This window comes from Sphaeramia orbicularis, chromosome 16 (assembly GCF_902148855.1).
Source record: "Sphaeramia orbicularis chromosome 16, fSphaOr1.1, whole genome shotgun sequence".
Classification (NCBI taxonomy): Eukaryota; Metazoa; Chordata; class Actinopteri; order Kurtiformes; family Apogonidae; genus Sphaeramia; species Sphaeramia orbicularis.
The window spans coordinates 50022847-50048336 of record NC_043972.1 but is presented as its reverse complement, the minus strand read 5'-3'; the positions used below and the strand labels follow the sequence as shown (position 1 = coordinate 50048336).

General features: G+C 37.0%; 1 protein-coding gene across 1 annotated transcript; it reads right to left on the bottom strand.

The window, feature by feature from the left end:
* Positions 1-960: 960 nt before the first annotated feature.
* On the bottom strand, positions 961-23914 carry LOC115436101 (ubiquitin-conjugating enzyme E2 E1-like). The gene is made up of 6 exons (XM_030158830.1): positions 23791-23914; positions 19705-19888; positions 17143-17193; positions 6872-7004; positions 3577-3724; positions 961-1247 (listed from the first exon to the last, which is right to left on the bottom strand). The coding sequence occupies exons 2-6, from the start codon at positions 19857-19859 to the stop codon at positions 1150-1152; spliced, it is 585 nt and encodes a 194-aa protein (XP_030014690.1). The 5' UTR covers positions 19860-19888; positions 23791-23914; the 3' UTR covers positions 961-1149.
* Positions 23915-25490: the final 1576 nt, after the last annotated feature.

The window sequence follows — 25490 nt, the reverse complement described above, 5'->3', positions numbered from 1 at the left end:
AAAAAAAAATATACATCCTTTACTTTTATACTTTTTGTGATTGTTTCAGCTGGCTCTGGAACAAATGACAAGTATTTGTCATTTTCAGACACGTCTGTTTCACATTGTTACTATTTATTTTACCCATTTAAATAATTATTTAATCAAATTGAAGAAAATTATCAATAAAACCTACTAATTACAAAAATAATCGGTAGTTCTAGTACCTAGTAATGTGGAGCCTTGCCAACTCCATGTGCATATGGTTTTATCTGATCCAAGTGTGAAGTATTGAACACTGATGATAAACGTCTTGTGTTTTCCTCTCGTTTCCTCTGAACATCAGCAGCTGTTGCTTTGGTTTTACGGTGTCGGTGCAGATGTTCCAGTCCATTGGTTCCAACAGCAGCGTCTGCTCAGGTGACTGTTTAACTAGTCATTAACAGACCTGACATGACCTGCACAGACTTCATCCTCTGACCCTGATAAACCACTGGAGTATCTCGGACGTTGACGATCACCGGTAGCTTTATGGTCTGTACGGCTTAAATAAATACAAATACATGTTTGTACTGACTGCTGTTAATAATAACCTGCTGGTGTCTGTGCTGTTAAAACCGTCTGTACTGACTAAAACATTCCATTGGTGAATGTGACAGTTTTCTGCTGATCACTGGTCCTGCTTTCAGTTTCATTTTCTACTTCGGTTCGTGAGACGTAAATAATCAGTGTGAGGATGTCTATGAACACATATCTAAAAGGCTACAAGGTGGTAATAACTGATGTTTACACAAACAGATGTCGCAAGTGAAGCTACAACTTCAATAAAAAAAACTGTTTCAACTCTGTTTATTCTGTTTCTAAAATGCAGGTTCTGTTTTCCACGTTTACCCACAGTTCACTCAGCATGAGCTTCATTCATTCATCGCGGGCGCGGATCTGAAACCCACTCTTAAATTTAAATAGTGACGCAGACCACACTTCCTTTCCATTGTGTTCCTTTATTACCATATTTGCGCAGATAACTTAATCAGGAAGCAAAAAATATACCAGACAATAAAGTACTAAAAATCTGAGATAGAAATAACCCCCCGACACAAACCACCGGGGCCCCCACCCCTCCTCCTCCCACTGCTGCTGCTGTTCGTCCCACAGACGTCCTCTGTGGGTTTATGTGGCGTATCGCTTCGTCCACTGTTTGGCTGTTCGGTCATGTTCAGCTCTGTTGGTCGTGTACTGGGTGGCGATGCTTCCCACCAGTGGATCCGCTGAAGGAAACCAACAACACCAGACACATTTAAGTTCTGAACAAACGTCTTTTCCCCCACGGAGACAGAGTGGGGGCTGGACTATGTAAAACACAACCTAATCAGGCCATTAACATCCACAAACTGGACACATGAGTTCAACATTTCAATATTAAGACGGTCTGTAGCAAAATTACATGACAATTATAAAATGCATGAGCAAGAATTTTAAAAATGTCCTAATCACTCAATGGGACTTAATTGATGTGGGGGTTGTGTGGGTGTGGAATGCATTCCACTCATTTTCACATAATCTTACATTAATAAACTTTTACTACTTGACATGTAGTTATAACATGCATATTTATTCATTTTGTATATACTTGTTTTATTTGCATCAGAATCTCGTTTTGATGTACACTGTAAATCTGACAAATGAAGCCTGTTCATGTCCATGTCTCTACAAAGTGGTTTCCTTAAGTTTGTAGAAGACTCAAGTACATGAGTGGAGGAGCAGGGGGGTGTTCATGAAACAAAAATTAATGTTTCTGGACCATTATTGTTACTATATGTGTCCAAAACGTTTGGAAAGCTGGAGTGGTAACTAAATAAAACACCTCCTGAAATGGCTTAAAAGTACAAAAGGATTAGATCAGGACAGAGTCATGCAGTCAGACTGGCTGATCTCCATATGATTCATGTTTCATGGTACTGAAGAAATGGCCTGGGGTTTGCCTTTCCCAAAAGGTACAGAAATCCCTGAATTTGTCGACTAGTATCTGCTCTTATGAATGTCCACAACTAAAGGCAGAAGTTAATGATGAATGATACAGTAACACATTGTTGTAATATCATAAAATATTATTACTGAACTCTTAGTTTTTTGTCATAAATTTGTTAACTACATACACACATTTAGCGGAAGTAACTTTCAACACGATACCACAATACAACACACAAACAATGGACCAATAAGGAATAAACAGGAGTGGATTTAGTCCCTGGTCTTGTGGAGTTCAATGAAAAACACAGATGACTATGTGAACCATGTGGCATTCGGCCCCACACTTTCATACAAGCGGTGATATGTAGCAGTAGTACAATAGAATATACTATAAATACTGTAGAATGCAATATAAAACGAGGCTTATGCTGTCAGGGGCTGACAGAAAGGGTATAGCCCTGAAATCCCCCCCGTCCTCTGCTCCCCCAACCATTTGGAAAAAACACACCACCAGGTGTCAAAATATGACATTGTCTAAACTCAAGGTAGTGACATGAAGAAAGATAATTGACAGACAATCAATATGAACTCAGTTTAAGCTACAGCAACCTGATAGCAGCAGAATAATGATCAGAAAACCAAGTTTTCCCACAAAACTCCACCTAGTGAATGAAAATAACACCATATGAACTCTGGATGGTAGACAGAAAATGGACATTTGTAAGACGATCAATATGAACCAAATTTTATCTCAGTTGGCCTATTATTGCTTGATTAATGGCCAAAAAAACAGATTTTCAATAAAGCACCCCCATTTGGATGACGTGTAATACTCATAGAGAAGCTGAAATCGATAGGGTTCTTCCACTAGGGGTTCCCCATGTTGGTTATCAAGGGAGAAGAAATCCAACTAAATCTGTAATAGTTATCACCGGAACACAAAGGATATCCGGCAGCAGCATTCAGGGTAAAACCATTATATCTCCAAAACTCATTTCAGAGAAATAATATTAATATTTTGTCCCACTTATAATGTTTATTGTGTAAATGTGAAAGAATTAGGCAGGAACACATAAACTGTTTTCTGTCGTCCCAAGAGGAAAAAACAAAACAGCAACCAAACCAAAGCTGTGTTTTCTCTCTTAACTGTGTCGTAGATGCCATTTGACTTGTTTGCTGTCATTTATGCCTATAGATGTTATATTTCTATATAGATATGTTTAATATATCCTTTTATTTTTCTACTTTACGTGGTTGTTGTTTCATCTAGTTCTGGAATAAAGGACGAGTTGTCATCTTCAGACATGTCTGTTTCACATTTTTAGTACTTTTATTCACCTGTTCAAATAATCACTTAATTGAGTCAAAGAAAATAATTGATAGATTAATCGATTACAAAAATAATCGATAGCTGCAACTCTTAACAGAACCATATGATTGAGGATGTGCACTTTCTTGTGTCCCAATAACAGGAGGGGAATGCTGAACTCTTCTGTCACATTTCCACAGTCAGCTGTGGTGAACACAAACACTGACTGTTCTACTATGTCCAGGCTCTCGGGTAGTTTCATTGAACACTTGTTTGTGAATAAACCATACTGAGGATGTGTTGTGCAATGGCGTTACCTGGGTTACAGTCTGTGAGCAGGGAGCAGATGGACAGCAGGACCTTGGAGATGGTGAGTGCAGGGCTCCAGTTGTCTTTCAGGATGTCCAGGCAGATCACACCCTGACTGTTAATGTTGCAGTGATAGATCCTTGTACGGAACGTTACCTGCAAACACACACACATTCATTGTAGTCGGGTACATCGTGTTGCTTGTCGGCCACGTGATGTTTCCTGTTACATTGTGTGGTGGTATTTAGAAACTGGCTTGGCCTGGATTAAACATGGTGCACATGTTTTGGCTGCATGGCTCAGTGATACTGAAACTGAAAACATGCGGTTGCTGCTTGAGCTGCATTCAGCTCTGTGGTTCTTTATGATGGAGAGCCCTCTGGTGGTCACACAGAGGAACTACATATGCACAACAACCAACGGAGGACAATCAGCTCTGGGACGGTTTATCAGTAGATAAACAGAAAGACGAGGTGCATTTATTTTTATTCGCCTTTTACTAAAATATGTGTTGTAGGAAGGGGAATGAAAACAAAATACTTAAAAACTTGAGAGTACACCTGCAGAATCTGTTTTTATTAGACATTATGATCCTCCTTTGCAATGCAGAAAAAAGAAGCTGCTTTAACCTGGAAATACAGTGTAAATGTAAAATAAAATGTTTCTGGTTTTAATATGTATTTTCCATATGACATCCTATTTGTACACGGTGGCAAAAAACACAGAAACATATTCACTGTGAAAATACTACAAACACTAAATTTTACATTGTACTTGTGCAAGGTCTTTGTGGCAGCAAGTCAACTTACCATTACATTCACTGACCTGGGTATCTGCAGGTTTAGGGAAGACATGTTTGTGACTTTTGAAGACATTTTTTAAGGTGTCTTTGGTCAAATTCCTTCCATTCACATTAACATGAGGCCTATTTTAACAGTTCAACAGCCTCATGGTTATAGTGTTGAACCAGTCTGAACTATATCTTAATCCAGCTAATGTTACAATTCCATTTCTAGAAGACTAATGTTTCTGCTTCTGCTGTTCAAGCTGCTAAAGCTCCTACCTATTTCTATATAGAAATTTCTATATATACTTTTACTTTTGTACTTTCTGTGGTTGTTGTTCTGGAATAAAGGACAAGCTGTCTGTCATTTTCAGACATGTCTGTTTCACATTTTTACTTTTTCTTTCGCCTGTTTCAAGTAATAATTCAATTGAAGCAAAGAAAATAATTGATAGATTAACTGATTGCAAGAAATAATTGATAGCTGTAGCTGTAATTACAATAAAGCACTTTTCAAATAAATTACAAAGAAAAAAAAAAAACTTTAAAAAAACTTCAGTGAATTAATTTGCTACGATGTTTACTGAGACTGAGCAGAGACTTGACAACAGTGTTCAACTTCATCACCTGAGGATCATGTTTATATAATTAACTTCAACAGGTTCATCACACAAAAGCAAATATCTTCTTTAAAAATGCATTATCTTCTCTTTTGTGTTGTTAATGCCTGTGCTTGGATATGCCTTTTAATGCCCGAGGCCTATGCACATGTTTTTTTTTTTTTTTTTATATCTCAGTCAGGTCAGGGATAGTGGGGGCTGCCAGTCCCTGGCACTGTTATTTTGGGGTCACGAGTTTAAAAGTTTGCAAACCCATGACTTAGGCAATGATGCTATGAGGCTAATGATGTATGTATTTGTGTTGTTTTTAGGTTTCTTCTTAGGTTTTTTCATCCAATCATTTGAACAAAGTATGTTAAAGTCACCGTTTTCCCACTGTCATTAAGTCACCACTGGAAATAATCCTGAATGACTGTATTAAAACTTTTTTTTTTTTTTTTTTATTGTGCCATAATGATCATATCTATGTAAAGTGTCAAGTGTAAATGATTCACTGAACAAATGTAAAGAATAGAAGCACAATCCAATGGAAAAAACCTGACTCATCAGTAGTTTAAAAAAAAAAAAAAAAATAGAAAAGATAAAGATGTTGACATAATGAGTTGCTTTTTGGCAGAGTGGGTTGTGTAATGTTCCCTCATCTATGTGTAAATTCTAGATCTAGGTGAGCTTTTCTAGGAAGTGGTGTTTTTTTTTTTGCTTTGTTTTGTTTTAAGTGACATTACTGCTGTTTGTAGAGCAGTGTAATCGGACGGCTAGTGTAGCGGAGCAGGGGACACCGTGCCTCCAAAAGCTTTCTCTGAATTATTGATGCAGCTACAAGTGAATGTAACAGTTTGTTTGATTATATTCAGTGCCTCGTGTTTCTAAATGACTATGATGAACCCTTACCTGTCAACACAACTCACCCCCAAGGAGTCATAAATCTATAGTTTATTGCGAGGCTGAGCTGCTGAATTAGATTACAGTAGATTAGATAAGTGTACTTTAATAAAGCCACAGCGTGTCACACTAACAAACTGCATTTTTACAGGACATATTCACTGGCAATAAATCATATCAGTACGAGTCTGCAGCTGAGAGCAGTCAGCTAGAACGGGATGAAAACAATGTAAAAGAAAAAAGCAAGATGAAAGTAAACTTAGTAATAAAATGTAGACCAGGGGTGTCAAACTCATTTTAGTTCAGGGGCCACATTCAGCCCAATATGATCTGAAGTGGGCTGGACTAGTAAAATAATAACAGCGAAAAAAGTTAAATTACATCATGAAAATGTTTACATCTACAAAGTTTCTTTAAAAATCTGAATAACATTAACGACCTAAAATTTCTTAAGAAAAATAAGTGCCATTTTAACAATATTACACCTCATCTTACCATTTATACATACGCATTACAACGAACAGATGACAGTGGATCTACAAATCCACAAAACATTCAACAGGCAGAATACTGGTAAAATTGTGCTTATTTCTCTTAAGACATTTCAGGTTGTTCATATTTGTTCAGATTATTCACATTTTATGGAAAAGGATCATTTATAAATGTAAACATTTTCATGAGATGTTTTTTGTTTTTCACCAAATCAAAGAAAATTTGCGGTTTTCATTATTTATAGGTTATTGTGATGGTATATTTACTCGTCTTACCCACTTCAGATTGAATTGGTCTCAATTGTTAATATCTTCAGAGGAATTTTTGCATTTCACATATTCATCTCATGGCCTGGATTGGACCCTTTGGCGGGCTGGTTTTGGCTCACAAGCCATATGTTTGACACAGGATGAAAGCGATCTAAAAGCTGGACCACAGCCTGGTTTTGGCTGGAGCTATTTCCAGTCTACGCAGGTGTGTGATGGTGTGTGAACTGAACACGTGGTGTAAACTGGCCGTCCATACCTTGGGGGGTTTGAAGGGGTAGTCAGGTGTGAAGGCGATGTCCAGGAAGAAGACCCCTCCCTCATACACGGAGCCTGGTGGTCCCAGGATGGTCGACCTCCACTCATAGATATTGTCTCCTTTTGGGCCGGCACTGTACAAAAAGACAAAACAAAAAAACATATGTACACTTAGCAACTGTTTCTCGTCAACTAAATGTCAGTTTAGGAGCAACACAGAACCCAAATCCAACCAATCAGGTCAGAATAAGTTGTGGACGTTACAAAGTCAGCACAACACTATTTGATTTTCCTCAAATGCTAAAAACACTTCAATTGGTTAATATTCAACTTGGTTAATATTTGACAAAACCCATGTTGATACTTGTCCCTGTTACATAACTCTAGTATTTACAACTGTCTTATCTATAATGTGAGGTTAAATAAATAGGGATAGGGTTCAATGGGATTATTACCAACAATATTCCCAGATTGTTTTCAACATTTTAATTCCATTTTTGTACATTTACTACCTTTGTTAATAACCGTCAGTAGGTCTGTTCTATCTAGATCTATATCAACAGTGTGCAATAGAAAAACTACTTGGCTCATAGTTGTTTTTTTCCTGACACAAATCCACAAGTTTCAATGTTAATATTTGTTGCATCAAAGGTTAAACTGACATGATTTAATCAATGGATCATTTGAAGGGAAATGACCCTAAAACAGCTGAGCAGAGAGAACTAGGTCACAGGAAGAATCACAAACACATGATCTGTTGAGGTTTGTTTAGATCAGTGGTTCTCAAGTCTTTTGCTCTTGGGCCCCCTTTGGAGGATGAAAAACATCCAGGCCCTCCTCAACCCCAACAACATTGTAACAGTAGCGCAATTACAACTTTTATTGAAAGAAACATCAATATTGTAACAATACTTTTTGCATTTCCTTGAATCATTTTTTGTTCAAATTAAAAATAACTCAGATGTTTGCTTGAACAATACAAGTAACCCAACCAAACTGCTCCCTGAGACAATATTTTTCCAAATAAAAATAGGAAATGCACAATTATCTTACAACTATAAACAATAGTTACTTTTTTTCAGAACAACAAACATTTTGGTAACAAAGATGAACATTTTAACAATATTAGTGGTTGCAATGAGCCTGTTTATGTTGCACATCTCAGAACATTAAAGTGCAAACTGTGCAAAAACAGAAAAATGCACATTTTTCTTTTCCAGTAAAATACTTGTCCATTCTCCAAACTTAAACTCTTTGTATAGTCTAGTGACAGATCAACACTAAAACATTAGTTCCACCTGCTACATGTTCTAACCTGAAAAAAACAAAACAAACAAACAAAAAAACCACCCAGGAGTGATCCATGTCCCCCATGGCAAGCCTTCACGCCTCCCCTAGGAAACCTGCCCCACAGTTTTAGAAACACTGGTTTAGAGGCACAGTTATAGTTAATAAAACTTAAAATGAGCAGTACAGAGTTCATTCCAGTGTTTAATTTCAACTAAAAAGGTGAGTAGAATTGCAGGTAAAGTCAGCTTCATTTTCCCCCCAGTGTTACTGTCTTTGCACAATAGGAGACATTTAATAAATAATGACTTTATAAAATCATATTAAATACATTCTTTCATCCAACCTTTTACTATGTACTAGTACTACACAGCCTGTTAATTGCTTTTAATTCTATTTAATTCAATTACTCATTGTCAATAAGCAGAGCATATAGGTCATATACTGTAGGTGAAAACTTGTTTGACATTTTCTACTGCTTTTCATCTGTCATGTTAAACTGCTCTAATGTACAACTGTAAAATCTGGTGAAAACATGGAATAAAGGGCTGTTTTGCCCCTTGTTGTAGACAGGGTTCCTACAGGTTTCTACAAGTTAACCTCTTACTTAGACTTTTTAAGACTACTTACAACAGAATTTAATGCCCATTTCACAGCTATACTAGCAAAAATTTGATTCCTAGAATTTAGGAAAATGCATTTATTTACTCCTACGCCTAGATTCCCATTGTTCTGAGTTCAATTGATTTCTTGCACAAGGTGCAACGAGCTTCAAACACGTTCTCCTCCACTCCTGTCAACCAGGTCGAGAATGATATTTTCCCCAACCAGGCATTATTAAATGTGCATTTTCTCATGTTTACTTTTTGCTTGCGAGCCATCCCTTAAAGTTCCCAAAGTCAGCTTTCTCGGGGCGACATGCACCTGACTAATGGCTATACGTGTCTTGGGCTGAATATTCTGTGATCATTTCTCACCAGGGGCTGCAAAGTCAGCCATAACTGGTTCCTAATTTGAATATAAATGGTTGGGTTGGAATGGGTGGAACTAAGTCGACTAACATCACGTTCTTTGCAGCTTGGACATTTAACAGACACATTTAAACACAACACAGGGAACAAGTTTATGGCAACATAATGTAACACCTACTATATCAAGTTTAATACTTTTTTTTTTTTTTTTTTTAAAGGTAATACATGCAGATTTGTTAATTAAAGACTTCTAAGACTTTTTAAGACCCTGCAGAAATGCCGTCTAGGAAACATTTTTGAAACAGTGGAGATAAAGGAAAAAGCAAGACAGAGAAAACAGGATCTGAAAAGCATTCAATGACTCAAAGGCTGCAACAGAAATAATGCGATGTTTAATCTGCATTGCTTTTACATTGAAATGATTTCCCTGCTTGTTTTTGTTCTCTTCACTCATCCTCAGAGTTTGTTTTAGTGTCAATTACGTACCGAGCTTAGATTAGATGAAACTTTATTGATCCCACCACAGGGAAATTCACTGATCAAAGCAGTAACAGGAGAAAGTGCAAGAAAAATGCGCAGCATAAAGATAGCCCAAAAAGAAACAATGCAAAAATAATAATAATAGTACTAAGTAGTAAAACTAAATACGTAACTAAATGATTAAACTCTTAGTGTATCAAGATGTGACCAGTGTGAAAGAAATTCACATTCTGGAAAAATTTCCTGCAAGTTAAATTCTATTCTATCTTAAAAATAGTGAAATGATACTGTCCTGAAACACAGATTTTCAGTATGTTGATTTATTTAACAAGCAGTCTAAATGTTTTCAGTCTGCTATTATCACAAGAAAAAGAAAAGGAAAGTTTCAAGACAAACCAGGCAATGTTTATTGTTTCAACTGCAAATATAATTTGATCCATTAGTTTCTGACCACAAAAATTAATTTCTGTTTACCCATTGTCTTTAGACATGCGAGATTAAAAAAAACCCAGCAACATCATTTTTGTAGCTAAACATAATTTCTGCTACTTTCACTCATAAAATACAATGAAAATTTCATTAAATTCTGTAAAACAAACACACTTTAGCATACAACCAATTAAAGAGACAGGTTGAGTAGTTCCTCTTTTAAATGTGCAGCGATGACATGTGTTTTCCCTGGTGCATCATTCAGAAGACGCCTTGTCCTCTGTGATGTGTCTGTGCATCACTATCTGTAATCTCTATTGATTTTTCCTCAAAGCGGCGTAGCCTTGATCCCTCTTACATGCCGAACATGTGGTCGTGGACCCCTCAGGGATCGTCAGTACAAGACATAATAGTATTGATCCTCGACTCTTGTCGGGGGATGGGGGTGGGGTGCTCTGCTTTTTTTGATCGCCGTCGATGTAGCGTTTGGCAGATATTCAGTGCCAACTTGAACATTTGAAGTTGGAAAATTGATCCAGAGAGCAGAGTCTGGGCTAATTATCAGGGCGTTAAAAAAACATGGCTGGAAATTTGACTGAAGGAAAATTTCACCTGATCAAAGGATCTGACTTTTAAGAGGCTGATTTGAATGATAAGACCATGATCCTAACAAACATTATTTGCAGCTTCCCTAAAAGGATGGAAAAGCTGACAAAAAATAAATGAACGCTGACATCACATTGTGTGGAAGCAGTTTGATCTACTTCACAGAAAGACGACTCAAAAGAAAAACCAATATGAAGCGTCTATTCTACAAGTCTGAACTCCACCGGTGGGATGGAACCAGTCTTGCAGAAGACAAAGTGGTAGAGGGCGCTGTCTGGGTCGACATCTGGAGCCTCATTTATAAAACAGTTTTATATGTGAACATGACATAGGTGTACAAAAGCCATGAAGAAAAAATATGCAGTGAAAGCGAAAATGCTTTGTTTGACATCAGACTAGCTGACAAGCTAAAATGATTAATCAATAAATCGACTCAAATCAATAATAATAAGAAAAAGATTTGATTACAATTTTCCTGAATTGAAGCTTCGTTTCCTTAATTTCGCTGCCGCTAAACATTGGTTCCACTATTTTGTTTCACACGGACACTTATTGTGATGCACATGACGCCAGGATCAACACAAACAACATAAAGCGTAGATAGACGAGACAGGGACAAAAATACAGAAAATTTCTATATGTTCATTTTTCTACATCAGAACCATCACTTAATCCTTAAAACTTTGAAGCTTTCACACAAAAATTACAAATATCTGTCTGTCCTTAATTCAGTTGTTTGTTAGTTTCATCATAAGTTGGATCCAAATGTGCAGTGCACATATTATTTTTAGATGTCATTGGACTTGTTTGTTGTTTATATCTATAGATATTTTTATATATACTTTTATACTATTTTTGTTATTGTTGTTATTTCTATATAGTTATTTTTTTTTATACATCCTTTGGCTATTATACTTTTTGTGGTTGTTGTTTCAGCTGGCTCTGGAATAAAGGACAAGTTGTATGTCATTTCCAGACATGTCTGTTTCACATTCTTACTATTTTTTCACTTATTCAAATAATTATTTAATCAAATCGAAGAAAATAATCGAGAGATTATTTGACTACAAAAATAATCAATAGCTGCAGCCCTAGGTCAGACTGATCTGAGCTGACAGGAAGGCAACAGTAGCTGAAATAACCACTCACTACTTTGGGATGCGTGACATGGGACAATCACATCATGGAACATGGTCGACAACCCTATTGTGTCAATATGGACCAAAACCTCTGTGGAATGTTTCCAGCACATTATTGATTCTATGCCATGTAGAATTTTGGCACCTCTGAAGGCAAAATGAGGTCCAAGTGAGTAATAGCCAGTGTACCTAATAAAGTGGCCAGTGAGTGGTCAGTCTCTACACATATATTCAGCTTTTGCAGTGTCTCTACTGACTGACTCCTGTCTTAATGATGATTAGTAGAACTGGCAACAAAGGATTGTGAAATAAGTCTCTGCACACCTGAATGAATTACATGCACAGAAACAAGACTGTTGAACAGTGGTTCTTTGCATAAAATCATGTGTCACCAGTCTATGTTTTAAAGAAATTGGCACAAATAAGTACCGTTCACATGTTAAAGCAGAGTACAGTACAGCAGAGTAAAACCTGAATGGGAGGGTGATAGAGCTGATAAGGTCACCTCCGGCAATTATCTCAAACATAGAACTAGTATTATAAAGTTACAAATGTAAAATAGAGTAAATAAATAAAATTGACAGGCCATGTCAATTTATATGACTAATACGTTAACATTATGACACAAGAAATAAAAAACATGTTGAGCTACTGACTTTGTAGTTGGTAAATGTATAGCTATGCTTCCATCTGCTGGAAGAAGAGATCAGCATATGTGTACCATACATTTACAGCATAAGAAATTCCACCCACTAGGAACAACATTATGCTTTGTGACCGATACAGACACAGATGCACCAGCCTGAATGCATATCATGTTTTCAATCGATACAACCACTATGAGGGAAATTGGAATCAGTTTTCTCATCTGAAATGACACCATTACTTAAACATTTCAAAAATCGATATCTGTTCTATGTTACAGTAAAACATGTCACATGTCCCTGTATGACTCTCCTGGTTTCTGTGCAGTGAATAAACTGAAGCAGCAGCTTTCCTTCCGGTTACTGTTCTGAGAAAACCTGAAAACACAGTGGTTTTGTGTATAAACTGCGTGTTTTCTTCTTCAATCTGCAGCTAACATTTGTAGGATGGCCTGAGGTTAAATGACAGGGCAACATCCACTTCAGTTCCACAGACACGTCTATGTGGACAAATAATCATATGTGTAATGATGGAACCAGGGGTTTTTCTAGAAAAAATTAGTAAGAGGGAGCACAGGTAGGCGAGAGAGTGAAGTGACCAAGCGGGGGGTTCCCTTTTGAAAAACTGAGGTAAAAATGGAACATTCTGAGGCTATCTGAGACGGATATTGTAACTCTAGTGGCCCTCCTGCAATTTTTTAAAGCAACTAGGGCTGCAGCTATCGAATATTTTAGTATTCGAGTATTCTAAAGAAAATTCCTTCGATTAATCGAGTAATCGGATAAAACTTATTTTTCCTTGGTTAAAGAGCAATTATAAATACACAAGAGGAAATAAGGTATTTCACTTAATAATGAAGGACCAATTGGTTTCCTTTTTTTTATAATTAACAGTTTTATTTGTTACATTCATATTGTGCATATGCAACAAAATGTATTTTCTTGACTAGAAACATTTTCAAAGAGGCAATTGCAAATACAAATAAAAAAAATTATTTACTTTCAACCTAGTATTTCTTGTAAGTATCAAACATATAACGCATGATTAAATTGAAAAAAAGGCATAAACATTGCCTTTTTGATGTGCAACTTAGCTTTGGCAGCTGTAAGTTTCAGAATTTACAGTTTAGACAAAACAGGAATGTGTTGTGGCATAAGAGGCAAGAACATTTGAACGGGAACTTGGAGCGAGTCCATGCATGAACACTTTTACACATTTCTGCTATATTCAGGAGAATTTAAGGCAATGGCCCCCCCACCTTATCTGTCTGTCTCATAACCTATACAACACACACACACACACACACACACACACATATACACACACACACATGTGTCCAATTAATGGATGATTTGCTTCATTTTAGCAAAAAGTAGTTGGATTTTGCCAAAATTCGGCCGTGACAAGGTAAGAGAAAGCTTTCAGCAACCCGTGTACCATGTTGGCTGTGCTTTGGGAAATTAACCGTGCAAATCATGGCTTGCTGCTTAAATCTATGCTTGTGAAAATCGTAATAAATTATCCACACATTCAACAGTAGCCATAATTAATACAAACCTAGCCCTCCGCAGGGCTAACGTTATGTTAGTAAGGTATATTAACGTTAATCTCACTGATTTGCGCTATGTTAGTTTTATTTTTATCTCGGGTCCTCCGCTCCATTCTGGGTGTTTTATGAAAAGATGCTGTTGTGGTATGGAAGGGCCGTGTTACAACGGATACATGTCACAGTGTTCACCTTGCTATTCAGTCTGAAATGCTTCCACACTTTTGACATCTTCTGTCTTTTTTGTTTTGTTTTTTTTTTGTCTTTCGTCATCATTGCTGTATTCACTCGCCTGTCAATGCTTGTCTCTTCCATCTTCCCGCTGCTTCATCCAAACACTTCCGCATCCTCTGTCATCTTTCTTTGCATGAGTAACGTAGGCGTGTTGTGACACATTAAATAGTTCGTTCGAAATGACATACTTTGAGCTTTACAATTAAATAAGTGATTCCTTGAGGCAGAGAATATTCCTCGATCATTTCTTGTAATTCAAGGTACTCAAATTACTTGAGGAATTGTTTCTCCCCTAAAAGCAACCAATCGGGGAAAAAAAAAAAAAAATTCGGAATTTCGGTAAAGGGGCGCTAGCCGAAAGTATGAGGGTGCAGCGCCCCTGTTCCCCGGTTAAGAAAAACCCTTGATGGAACCATAGGCAACTGTTCATCAATGAATGTCTCAGACTGGACTAATTCAAAGATTAGTAAGAGTGTAAGAGTCAATTTTCTGAAGCATTACAGGATTGATGTTTACGATGGAGTTTAACGATTAATTAGTCAAACTGACTAAATAGAACCAGGCCCCAGACAGAAAACAGCCACCAGAGAAGAGAAGAGCAGCTGAAAGGATGATTGTGAGAAGAACCCAGGACAGAGACCTGATCTCTAATGCAGTAGAAAGTACTTAACACATCCAAGCTTTAGTTTATACAAAAACATGATCAATGAATATGTGATGTGCAACACTTGGCCTTGCACTAACCCTTCTGCTTCCAGACCTGTACGTACACTGCAATCAAGGCGGGAAAACCACCGCCATTTTCAACCAATGAAAAACCTGCATGCCCCATGTCTTAGCCCCTCCCACCTAAGACCTAGGAGCCGAGGAAACAGGCATTTACCATAATGGAACGTCCTGCTCTCAAACATGTCACTAAACTCTGCACAGACAGCCACAACAATGGAACTAGGACCATGTGCAACAATATTTATTCATTTACTTTTAAATTATCAACTCAGATATGCAAGGTTTTGTTGGTTTTTTTTCTTTTTTTTTTTACAATTTTTTAACTAACCAACTCTTAAAATCAATTGTGTTTTGTGTGTTATATGTTGTGTTATATGAATTGTTCTTAGAGTATGTTTTTGAAGATGTACCCAAATTTTGTTGTATGGAAGCCTCTTATCTTATCTAATAAATGTCAGTTAAATATGAGGGGTGGAACAGCTGCATTGTGAGTTTCTTATTTACTTAGAGTTAACGCTGTACTTGATGATCTCTCATGTGCATCTTTTATGCTACATTGTGGCATAATAGACCTGTATGCAATGTAGGGATGTGATGCTTTGTTGTTTTTATTCAACATACAACTTCGATCCTACATTTGATCATTTTATTAAATACTTAACTCCAGATTGAGGAGTCCTGTTGCTCGGTTTGGATAATCCAGACATGTGTTACATTTCTTTTACATGTCACAAGTCCGATAGATAAAAAGACAGATCCACCTGAGTATCCTCAGTCTTAGCTCAAGCTCCTCAATCCTCAAAGTGCATTTTAGGGAATTGTGACATCCTTCCAGATGGTGTACTGTAATAGATTTTTCAAGTCACGATTGAATAACAGGGGATAGAGGGGGTGATAGATAGGGAACTAAGAGGAACTGAGAAGTGCATACTGTCTCCTTTTATGACAAACTGAGAAAAATCAGGTGAGACTCAGAGGTAGAACAGGATGTATCTGTAATTGATCATCTCAAAGAGGGGATGCATGTTCTCTTTCCCTCACCAGTAAAATAAACCCAATTGATAATAAACCCAGCTATTTGTTTTAGATTCAGTGCTGAATATTACTACCACAACAACACAACCATCAACAACATGTCTATTGTTGAGAAATTTCTCAAATGTTTCAAATGTGTTCATTTTTGTAGAAATCGAAGTAAAGTCTCCAGTGAGTCACTTGTGAATCACAAGCCAGTGTTTGAGAATGAATGAGCTATATACAGGCCTTGTACTTCAGTCATTCACGGTACAGTCACTCATTTGTACAGTATTTAGACTTGATGGCTGTTTCATTACCTTATAGACGTGTGTGTGTGTATGTATAATATCAATGACAGTAGATGGCAAACTGCATATGAATAAATGAAAAAAAAACCCAAAAACATGGCTATAATAATCATCCACTTACAGTGATTAATTTCAAGGTTCTACTGTGCTATTTAAGTTGAAAAAAGTAATATGTATAGTAGAGTTATTTTTTAATCGATTAATCTATTTATTTTCTTCGATTTGATTAAATGATCATGTGAATAAGTGATATAAAACATAAAAATTTGAAAGACATGTCTGAAAATAGCAACGTGTCCTTCATTACAGAACCAGCTGAAACAACAACCACAAAAAGTCTGAAAGTAAAAGAATATATAAACAAGTGAAAAAGTAAACAGAGCTTACTAGAATCCCCCAGCCTAATCGCACAACTAACTTGCCATGTTTTCAAAAACTTGTAAAAAATTGAGAAACTGAGAGAAAGGCACATGAAAAGAACATGTGTGTGGCAATCACAATAAGCCTCCACGTGAAACACAACAGTGGAACCAATGTTTAGGTGTAGAAAAATTAAGGAAATAAAGCTTCAATTCGGGAAAATGTTAAAAAAAAATTTAATCGATTTAGTTGATTAATCGTTTATTCGTTTCAGCTCTAATGTCTAGTTACTGTCTAATGCTGCAAATGTAGGCATCTGGCATAACAGCAGTGGTGAGAATCATTGTAAACCTATAAATACACATGATGAGATTAGCTTTTGAGTACAACAAAAGGATTCTAAAACAAACTAAAAAAAAAAGCAAATGTTTGAGCCATAGGTTTCTTTAAACACGTCTGTTGTACCATTCCTGATGATTCGAGTGGATAAAAGCAGAAACTGTGAGCAGAGACTAACCCACCTGCAGTTTGGCGGAGGGTCCAGTGTGATGTCAGCCAGCTCTTTCTGAATCCTGCCAACAGAATGAGTCATAAATTATTCAATGATCAACACAGAAATGTCACAGTGTTGTTCACCCCTCTGACCCACATTTACTACCATCATCATATATATGGAACCGTTTTATTTTCCACTCTCTCCAACTCCAGTCACTGATTACATGAACCCCATTTGATTTCTAGTGTAAACACAGAGCAGTGATTGTGAAAGTCAGCTAAAATAGGACCGAGAGAGTGAGGTGTTTTGTTTTCATTCTCCAGATGAGAAAAAGAGAAGCTTTGTGCTTTTTACTCAAAACAACCTCAAAGCACATCTTGTGACTCTGTATGATGTGGTCGACTGAAACTACAGTTAGAGCGGAAATCAACGTCTCGTTGTTTCTCCCATGGGTGTTTTCTTCCAGACAAACTGTTGAATGATGAACACAGATGAAGCTGGTGCTTCTGCTATCGTTAAAATCTGACATTTGTTGTTCATTTCAACAGTAATTTTCTTTGAACCATCAACCCTCACTTTCACAGCAGGGTTATTACAGCCGACAAAAACTACAACTAAACCTTTAGGCTTGGGAAATTTAGGCTGACTGAAATGTGTTTAATGGGTCGTGGTGTAAATGTGGTGTAAGAATAAAACTGGTTTTGCATAATATGGGGCCTTTAATAAATACAACTAAACCTACTCCACAACTCAAAATGGAAATGAGAATGCTTATTAAACCAAAGAGAAAGACTGGATGAAAATAAAAAATTAATGAACATTAACAAATACAGCAACATGACTACACAGTATCGAGGTGTGAAGACTAGTTTCTTTAGTATTATTAGAAAGACAATGGGATCATTTCTGATTTACAAGTTACTTCATGTTCACATTTGGGAAAACCCAAATGACTGTGGATAAGAAAGACAGATTAAGACAGGTCCTCCTTAACCATGATCACAAATGAAAAACAAACAAACAAAAAAACAGGATAAATGGGTAAAATTTGCTTCCTTGGAAAGGAAATAAAATTATACCTGAAGATCTGTAAATAAGGAGAGGAAGGTCCATTTATATGAAATATTTGCACAACTGGTTTAGAGGGCCTTTATGGGCCTGTACTGACACTACTATCCTGATGTACTGTAAGGAAGAGAAAAAGGACTGAATCCAAAGCCAAGAGATACTGCATTATTAAAAAATACACACAAGTTTCTCATTTGAGGTGTTTGCTCTTTATCCAAATAAAAATTCCAGACTTTTTCAAAACTGCTATTTTTTTTCAGAGACCTTGACTTTATGTTCTTTTATACTTGTATTCCTACTTTTCTGGTTGACATGGTACCTGTTGTGTGTAGTAAAATAGTTCATTTTAATAAATGTATGAATGAATGAATGCATAATTCACAGTAAATTACGTTTTACTGACAAATGTTTTCAAAACATATGAAAACCACAAAGGTGCATGGATATCACACAAACAAGTATCACTAGAATCATTCCAGCACCAACTGGTTAGTGAAATCATACATTTTTTTTATACCTTTTCCTTATGTATTTCTTATCTTAAAAGACTATGTGCCTTTGGACATACTCTAAAATTCGACAATAAGACAAACTTTTTTCCTTACTTTATTAACACTTTCACACAAAATTCCAGACTTTTCACCGTATCAAAATTCTATACTTTTTAAGACCTGCACAAGCACCCTGTCAATAATTAGAGACTTGATCTTAGTAGTGTGTGGTATTTTCTCAAGGCGATTTTAAAACAATCTTTGATTCAGAATGTCTTCATTTGACTGATCCCATATATATGTGTGTGTGTGTCTGTGTATGTATGTATGCATTTTCTGCATCGCTCAATCAAAAATACAGTAGATACTGTTAGTTATCGCAAATTGCAGATCCACTACTTCTGTTGTTACCTGGTAGAAATAAAAGTTGTTCAGAGGCTCCATAGTGAACATGGAAGCACCGTCATCTTCTACAACACTGATTCACCAGTAAAACCCATGCAGTTTAATAAATGACAGTGAATGGAGACACTTGTTTTTATGCTCACCTAATGATATATTTTATTGAAAAGTCATGTTTTCTTCAGTTTTCTGTTTTGATATAATAACCTTTGCATGTACTCTGAGCTTGTATGAATGTCTACATGATCAGTGAATTAAATATAGAAAAATACATGATCTACACCAAAAATGAAAAATACGGAGGATAATAATATGATAAATGGTGATAACTCACTTGAGAGAGGCTAAATAAAGAGAAATTTTCATTTGGGAACTGCCACAACAGTATAAAAGTCAAAGGTTGACATCAGATATTTAAATAGGTTGTTGTTACTACCCTATAGGAAAATGACAAACTAGTTAAACTTAGTGACTTCTGGTATTTTTCATAACAAACTGCAACTCATCAAACTAGTTAAACACTTTTTATTCACCTCATCTGCTAATCCCTGGTTTTCATTGACCACAGTACAATATAATTACTGATTCCTTCCAGTACAGTCTGTGTGTCTGCTTGTTATTTTTACCGTTTGGCGCTGGTGGAAAGCAGCTTGGAGGTCTTGCTCATGCTGGCTTTGCTCTCCCGTTTCTTCTTGCAAGGCGTGTCCCACTGTCTGCTTTGGCTGGAGGAAGGTGGCGACGAGGAAGAGCTGGTGCTGGCACGGGAATCCTCATCCGACATACCGGTTTGGATAAGAGAAGAGCCGAACCCTGAGGCAGCAAACGGTACGACAAAAAGAACAAAAAAAAGTCACAGAAAAAACATGGTTGAATGAGGTGGAGCCGTTTCATTTCTAACCAAAGCAGATGCTAATTTGGCTGCAGTATCTGGTAATGACAAAATGCAACACACTGCTTTTTCTATTCATAAATATTCATTTGCATTTCATTTTATTTAACGCTTGTGTTGCACTGCATGTTCACAGAAAAAACCTTTTTTAAACTTCTGGTGTCTGGGTGAGCATATTATCCATACTTTGCACTTCATGTTGCAAAAAGTCATTATTTTTCACAATTAGGTTATAATTCAAAAATCGTTCATTTTTGCCTGATTTTTGAAACTCTGACCCAGCCACTAAAACCAACCCACCGTAAATAATGGAAAATCACTTCACTAGCACCCTTCTCTGAAGTAAGTAAAAAAAATGCACATTGACACATTTTAGCATTTAACATTTGACCAAGCACAAAAAGTAGGCGTTAATCAATGACATATGTCAGGCTGCCAAAAAAAAAACAAACAAAAAAAACAAAAAGAACTAATCCAAAATTTATGTAGTATTTTGAAAAAAAAAAGTTTGTGTTTTTGCATCAGAAAATATAGTTTGTTTACAAAACAAACCTGGCATTTAAAGGGTTAAAAATATGACAACTATGCTATTTGGAATTTTTGTTTATGGCTCAAGTTGATGAAACACAAAAAAATGTAGAAAGTTAAAAACAAACTGTATGAAAACCATTCTGGCATTACTAGGACGGTGCACAGATTATGCTCTTTCTGTGATTAGGAAGGGCCTCTATCTGATGGTGTCATTAACCCTCTGGTGTCCTGCCCATAGAGTGGACTTCACCGCTATAGCTCAATTTACACTGGATTTTAAAGACAGAAATGGTGCTGATTATTTTGTTTTTATTGCTCTTTGTGATCAAGATGTGTCATAATGCAGCCTCAAACATTTCTGCACATGTGAATACATGATAGATGATTCTATAAAACACACATAACCAGACATTTTGTCAGACAATATTTTAGTCTTGGTATAGACAAGAATAATAATAGTAATAGTTCACAACATGATACTGCGTAATTGTCTGTGAAGATACCCCTGTGCCTGTACAACTCATTCAGGCTTGTCAACTTCAATAAAAATATAAAAGATGGCGATAATGTGGCAACATAAGGATCAACAAATATGTATAAAATGCATTTTATGGGTAAAACAGCCCTAGTTAACACTTTCTGGTTAAAAATTTTCTTGATCCTTGAAGGAGCTGAACGCTACTCTTAACTGTACATCATGAAATGTCATAAATGAAACTGTCACCAAGTGTTTGCTCCTGGAAGATTCTGTTGGGTTTGTGTAAATTGACCTAAGAGTCTAGTTAAGATCAGCTCTAATTGTAAAGTGTCATAGGATAACTTTTGTTATAATGTGACGCTTTACAAATAAATTTGATTTGATTGAGTGACTGATTGAAATATGCAGAAAAATTGCTGCACTTTGAAGGTGAAAACCGTTCAACTTTCTGGTTAAAAATCTTTTTGAACCTTATCTAGTTGTTATTTTAGTATGGCTCTACATCATGAAATTTGCATAAAATAATCAATTTATCATCAGCCATCAGTCAGATTCTATGAAACTACATTCATTCTCCATTGAGTTGGATGGAAGCTGTTGTATTGCTCTAATCTGAACCTTCACACTGACTGACAGTGATTTTGTCTCATAAACCTGTCTTGTTTATGGGTCTGAATCTGGAATAATGTATGTACAGCAGCACGACAATGTAAGTTAGTAGAATTGCTGTTCTGTTTCTGTCACTGAAATCACTGTCATTGAAATGAGGAAAAGTGGCAAAAATATTATGAATGTAGTGTTCCAACCCTTTCAGAGCCTCACTTGGTGATTCTGTTATCCAGATGTCCCTGAACTATTCCTGTTCCACATTCAAACACCGATTCCCTCCGTCTCAACCTGTTTCAGACTTTATAGTAATTTTCAAAATATGTAGAACAGAGGTGAAATTACAATTTAAAGTGCAAATGCAGTCAGTTTTCAGTCTGTAGACTGACACAACTGCGTTTGTCATTTTGCATGCACTGAACAATAAACTGATTGACTTGATTAATGGTAATAAAAGAATAATTGAGTCGACGCTGGGAGCAATATTTCTGTAATAAATAAAGATTAAAAGAGACAAAGATAAACCTTATTAATCCTCTGGGAAATTTTAATAGCACAGCAGCACAATACACAGTAAATTAAAACATTATTTCATTTATTAATTGAGTGATAATACAAGCAGTGGGTCACGGTAGTGGGAGTAATAAGTACCATTAGGGTTACTTTCTGTGCTCTCACTGAATACAGCACAATACATCAAATAAAAACTAGGGCTGCAACGACTAGCTGACGGCAAAATTAATCGACTTGTAATTTACTAGTCGACAGGTTGTTAGTGAAGTCATGCACTTCTGTTTAAGGAAAAGTGTCCTTTTTATTGCTGATTGCAACTCTGGAGTATTTAGTTGAAAAAACATTGTTAGGTACTGGAATTGTTATGCACGTTTGTTTAAGGGGAAAAAGTATTTTATTGCTGCTGAAATATCTGTTTAATACTGAATTGAATGTTTAACACATTTTGTTCTGCATTCTGTTTTGCACCAAATGTTCTTGTTTAAGGAAAGAAAATGTAATTAGTTGCTGCTGTAACTATAAATAAGAGCCTTTTTTGCTGTTCATACTAGGACTATTCGACTAGTCTTTACAGTAGTAGATGACAAGTCGACAACTGAAACAGTCAATAGTTACAGCTCTAGTAAAAACCACAGACTGCGTCCAAAGTTGGAATTTCCGGGATTAAGTATTTAGATGCTAAAATGAATCGAAAAATCCTTTTGACTGGTGACACTTCTTAATACGCAGTAATGTGACAGAACTGTGGTCATTTGTTATTTTTATGTTGCTGTTCTAATCCCTGTTGGTGTAAAACCCACATATATCTGCGGAATAAACCTCCGACTTCAGGATCATTGAACTGCATAGATGCTGTTATACTGTGAAGTGCAGGAGGATATAATAAAGCAGGCTTATATTAACCTAACGTAGTGTCAGAGTGAACCTGTTTGTTGTTCTTCAGGGCGGTAAAGTGAGGAGGGGGCTTTTAACAAAGCTGTTAGCCCCTGTGCCGGAGCGTTTCCACGCTAGCTCCCGTTTCCGTGATGGTGAACGTAGTGAAGGAGCTGCCGTTAGCCGACAAGCTAGTGCAGTTCACACCCGCACAACTTAACCATTCCACCATGGCAGCCCACTCCAGGCACTGTTGGTACGCAACTATTAAATATCTTAACATTTAAATACCTTAACTCCATCGTGGTTCTGACCATACACATCCTGAGTTCAAGTGATCCTGCTAGCTAACACTGCAGCTCTGAACTCTCAACGCAATCAACACTCAGGCCCAACGTCTACTCCTTGGAACGGAGTCAGAGAAACCTGCTTGCTAAGCATCCTATACAACTTCACCGACAACCGGGGAACCTCAATTAATATAAAGACGTCGGCAGCCTTTTCAGTCGTACGTTCCACAGAGGGTATGCGTTTTGAAAAGGACAGCAAATCGGCGGTGTTGTTCGTCTAAACGCAAAACACACATATTAAAACGCGTCAAGGAACCTTCCCGTTCCAGCAAATAGTCGGAGCCCCTTTTCCGTGCGACCAACTAACCACGACCGTGTTGTTTGTTTGCGGGTCTTTTCTGGGGTTGAAGCCGAAAACTGACCTTCGACTTCACCTGAAAACACACCTAGACGACACGGCGACACGTCTGCTATAACCAGTGACCGAAATATTTGGCTAACCCGGGCTATTTGTGTCGCTAATGAAACTTACCCAGTCTATTGTGTCTGGACCTCCGCCACGGTCTAGGCTGGCTGGTGCCTGTCGCCCTCTGCGGAACGGAAGTAGCCTACCGCGGCTGCGATGGGCTGGACGGCACCGGTCCTACTCTGGAGACAGGACAGCCTACACCATGACACCATCCACTGTCCAGCAGCCTCCTCATTTGACTTTAGTTTTACATTTAAAGACGAGCTTCGAATGACACTTAACCTACATGGGACCCATCAAAATCAAACTTCGAGAACTTCATTTACTTAAAACCTCAAAGACCCAAAAGCATCCACTGATCTAAAATAACTCTAATCATATCAACTTTAAATAATTCAGGTAAAATGCAGTTTCTCAGCTTTTCCACAGCATCAAATGTCTTCTTCAGACGCATCCATAGTCTGTAGTGAACATGGAAACTCCATTATTTTCTGTAACATTGATTCAACAATAAAATCCATGTAGTGGGACAAATGACAGTGGTTGTAGACGCTTGTTTTTATGTAGAATTTTAGATGCATGTTGCTGAAAATGTCACATTTTCTTCAGTTTTATCTGTTTTGATCTACATTGACCATCATTAAAAACTTTAAAGTATCAAATTTGATATATTTGGATAAGTGGGGAGGATGGGTTAATACAATCTGTTTTGTTTGATCACTTGTTGTGTGACTGCTTGAGAAACTGATGAGTTGTCTCTTGGTCATGTTTCATCGCACATCTGAGGGCCTCTTTTGGAAAAGTGGACCAAATGTATTTTGAGCACTAAACAATATGAATCTGTACAGTTTGAGGAGTGGCTTGGGAGAGTCTTTATATAGGGTCTAAAAAGGCCAGCAGTGTTATTCCAGTGCATGTGTGTCATGTGAAGAACGTCTGAAGGCCTTGGAGATGGTGCAGGCTGGTCTGACCTACAGCGAGGTGGCCAGGAATATGTGCTAACACCTGAGGTGGACCCATCAGCACTGGGCTGCTGTGCTGTTCTCAGGATGATCGAGCACCTGTGCGCTCATCTTGGCAGGCAGGTTGGTGATTGGGTCCCCCTGCCTCAGAATAGGCAACAATTGGTCCAGGTACTGCAGAAGGAGTAGAGTACACGCCAGCAGATCACTGCATTAACTCTAATGGAGGTCACACTCAATACTGACTGGTGTGAAACATTTTTTTAGCAGTCACCATTTTCTTTATTTCTTTTTGTTAAGATTAAGTTATATATGTCAGTGTAATTGTCTGTTACACAAAATGTACATTTTAGATAAAATAAGAATAATTCCACCAAATGTTGCCTCAAACTTTTTAATGACTGTCAGTGTAATAACCATTGAGTTTTCTTTGCGCTCTTATGAACATCTACATGGTCAGTAAATTTAAAATGGGAAAATGCCTGATTTTCACTGCAAACATGCAAAAGATTATATTCTAACATATGGAGAAAAATTTATTTGCAAGTCACCACAAAAAATAGCTTTGGGTTTTTGTGGGTCAATAGCACTTATAAAACTGTTGTTAAATATGGACAGAAGGTAATAATACCAATCCATTACTGTGTTGTTTACTTTGCTATATTTAGAGTTGTTATTTCACTTCAGCTATGACTAAGATGCTTCACCGAAACTTAAAACCCACTTAAACTGACCACATGTTTGTGGACATGTCTCAGAATTACTCATGACTAAGGCTGTATTATTAGAAAGCAGGAGAAT

Excerpts from the sequence above, each read along its gene's own strand:
- LOC115436101 (XM_030158830.1), bottom strand. The coding sequence starts at position 19,859 with ATGTCGGATGAGGATTCCCGTGCCAGCACCAGCTCTTCCTCGTCGCCA. Across the intron at positions 3,725-6,871 it reads ACCCCTTCAAACCCCCCAAG|GTAACGTTCCGTACAAGGAT; the intron begins GTATGGACGGCC and ends GTGTGTTTGCAG. Across the intron at positions 1,248-3,576 it reads GCTCACAGACTGTAACCCAG|CGGATCCACTGGTGGGAAGC; the intron begins GTAACGCCATTG and ends GGTTTCCTTCAG.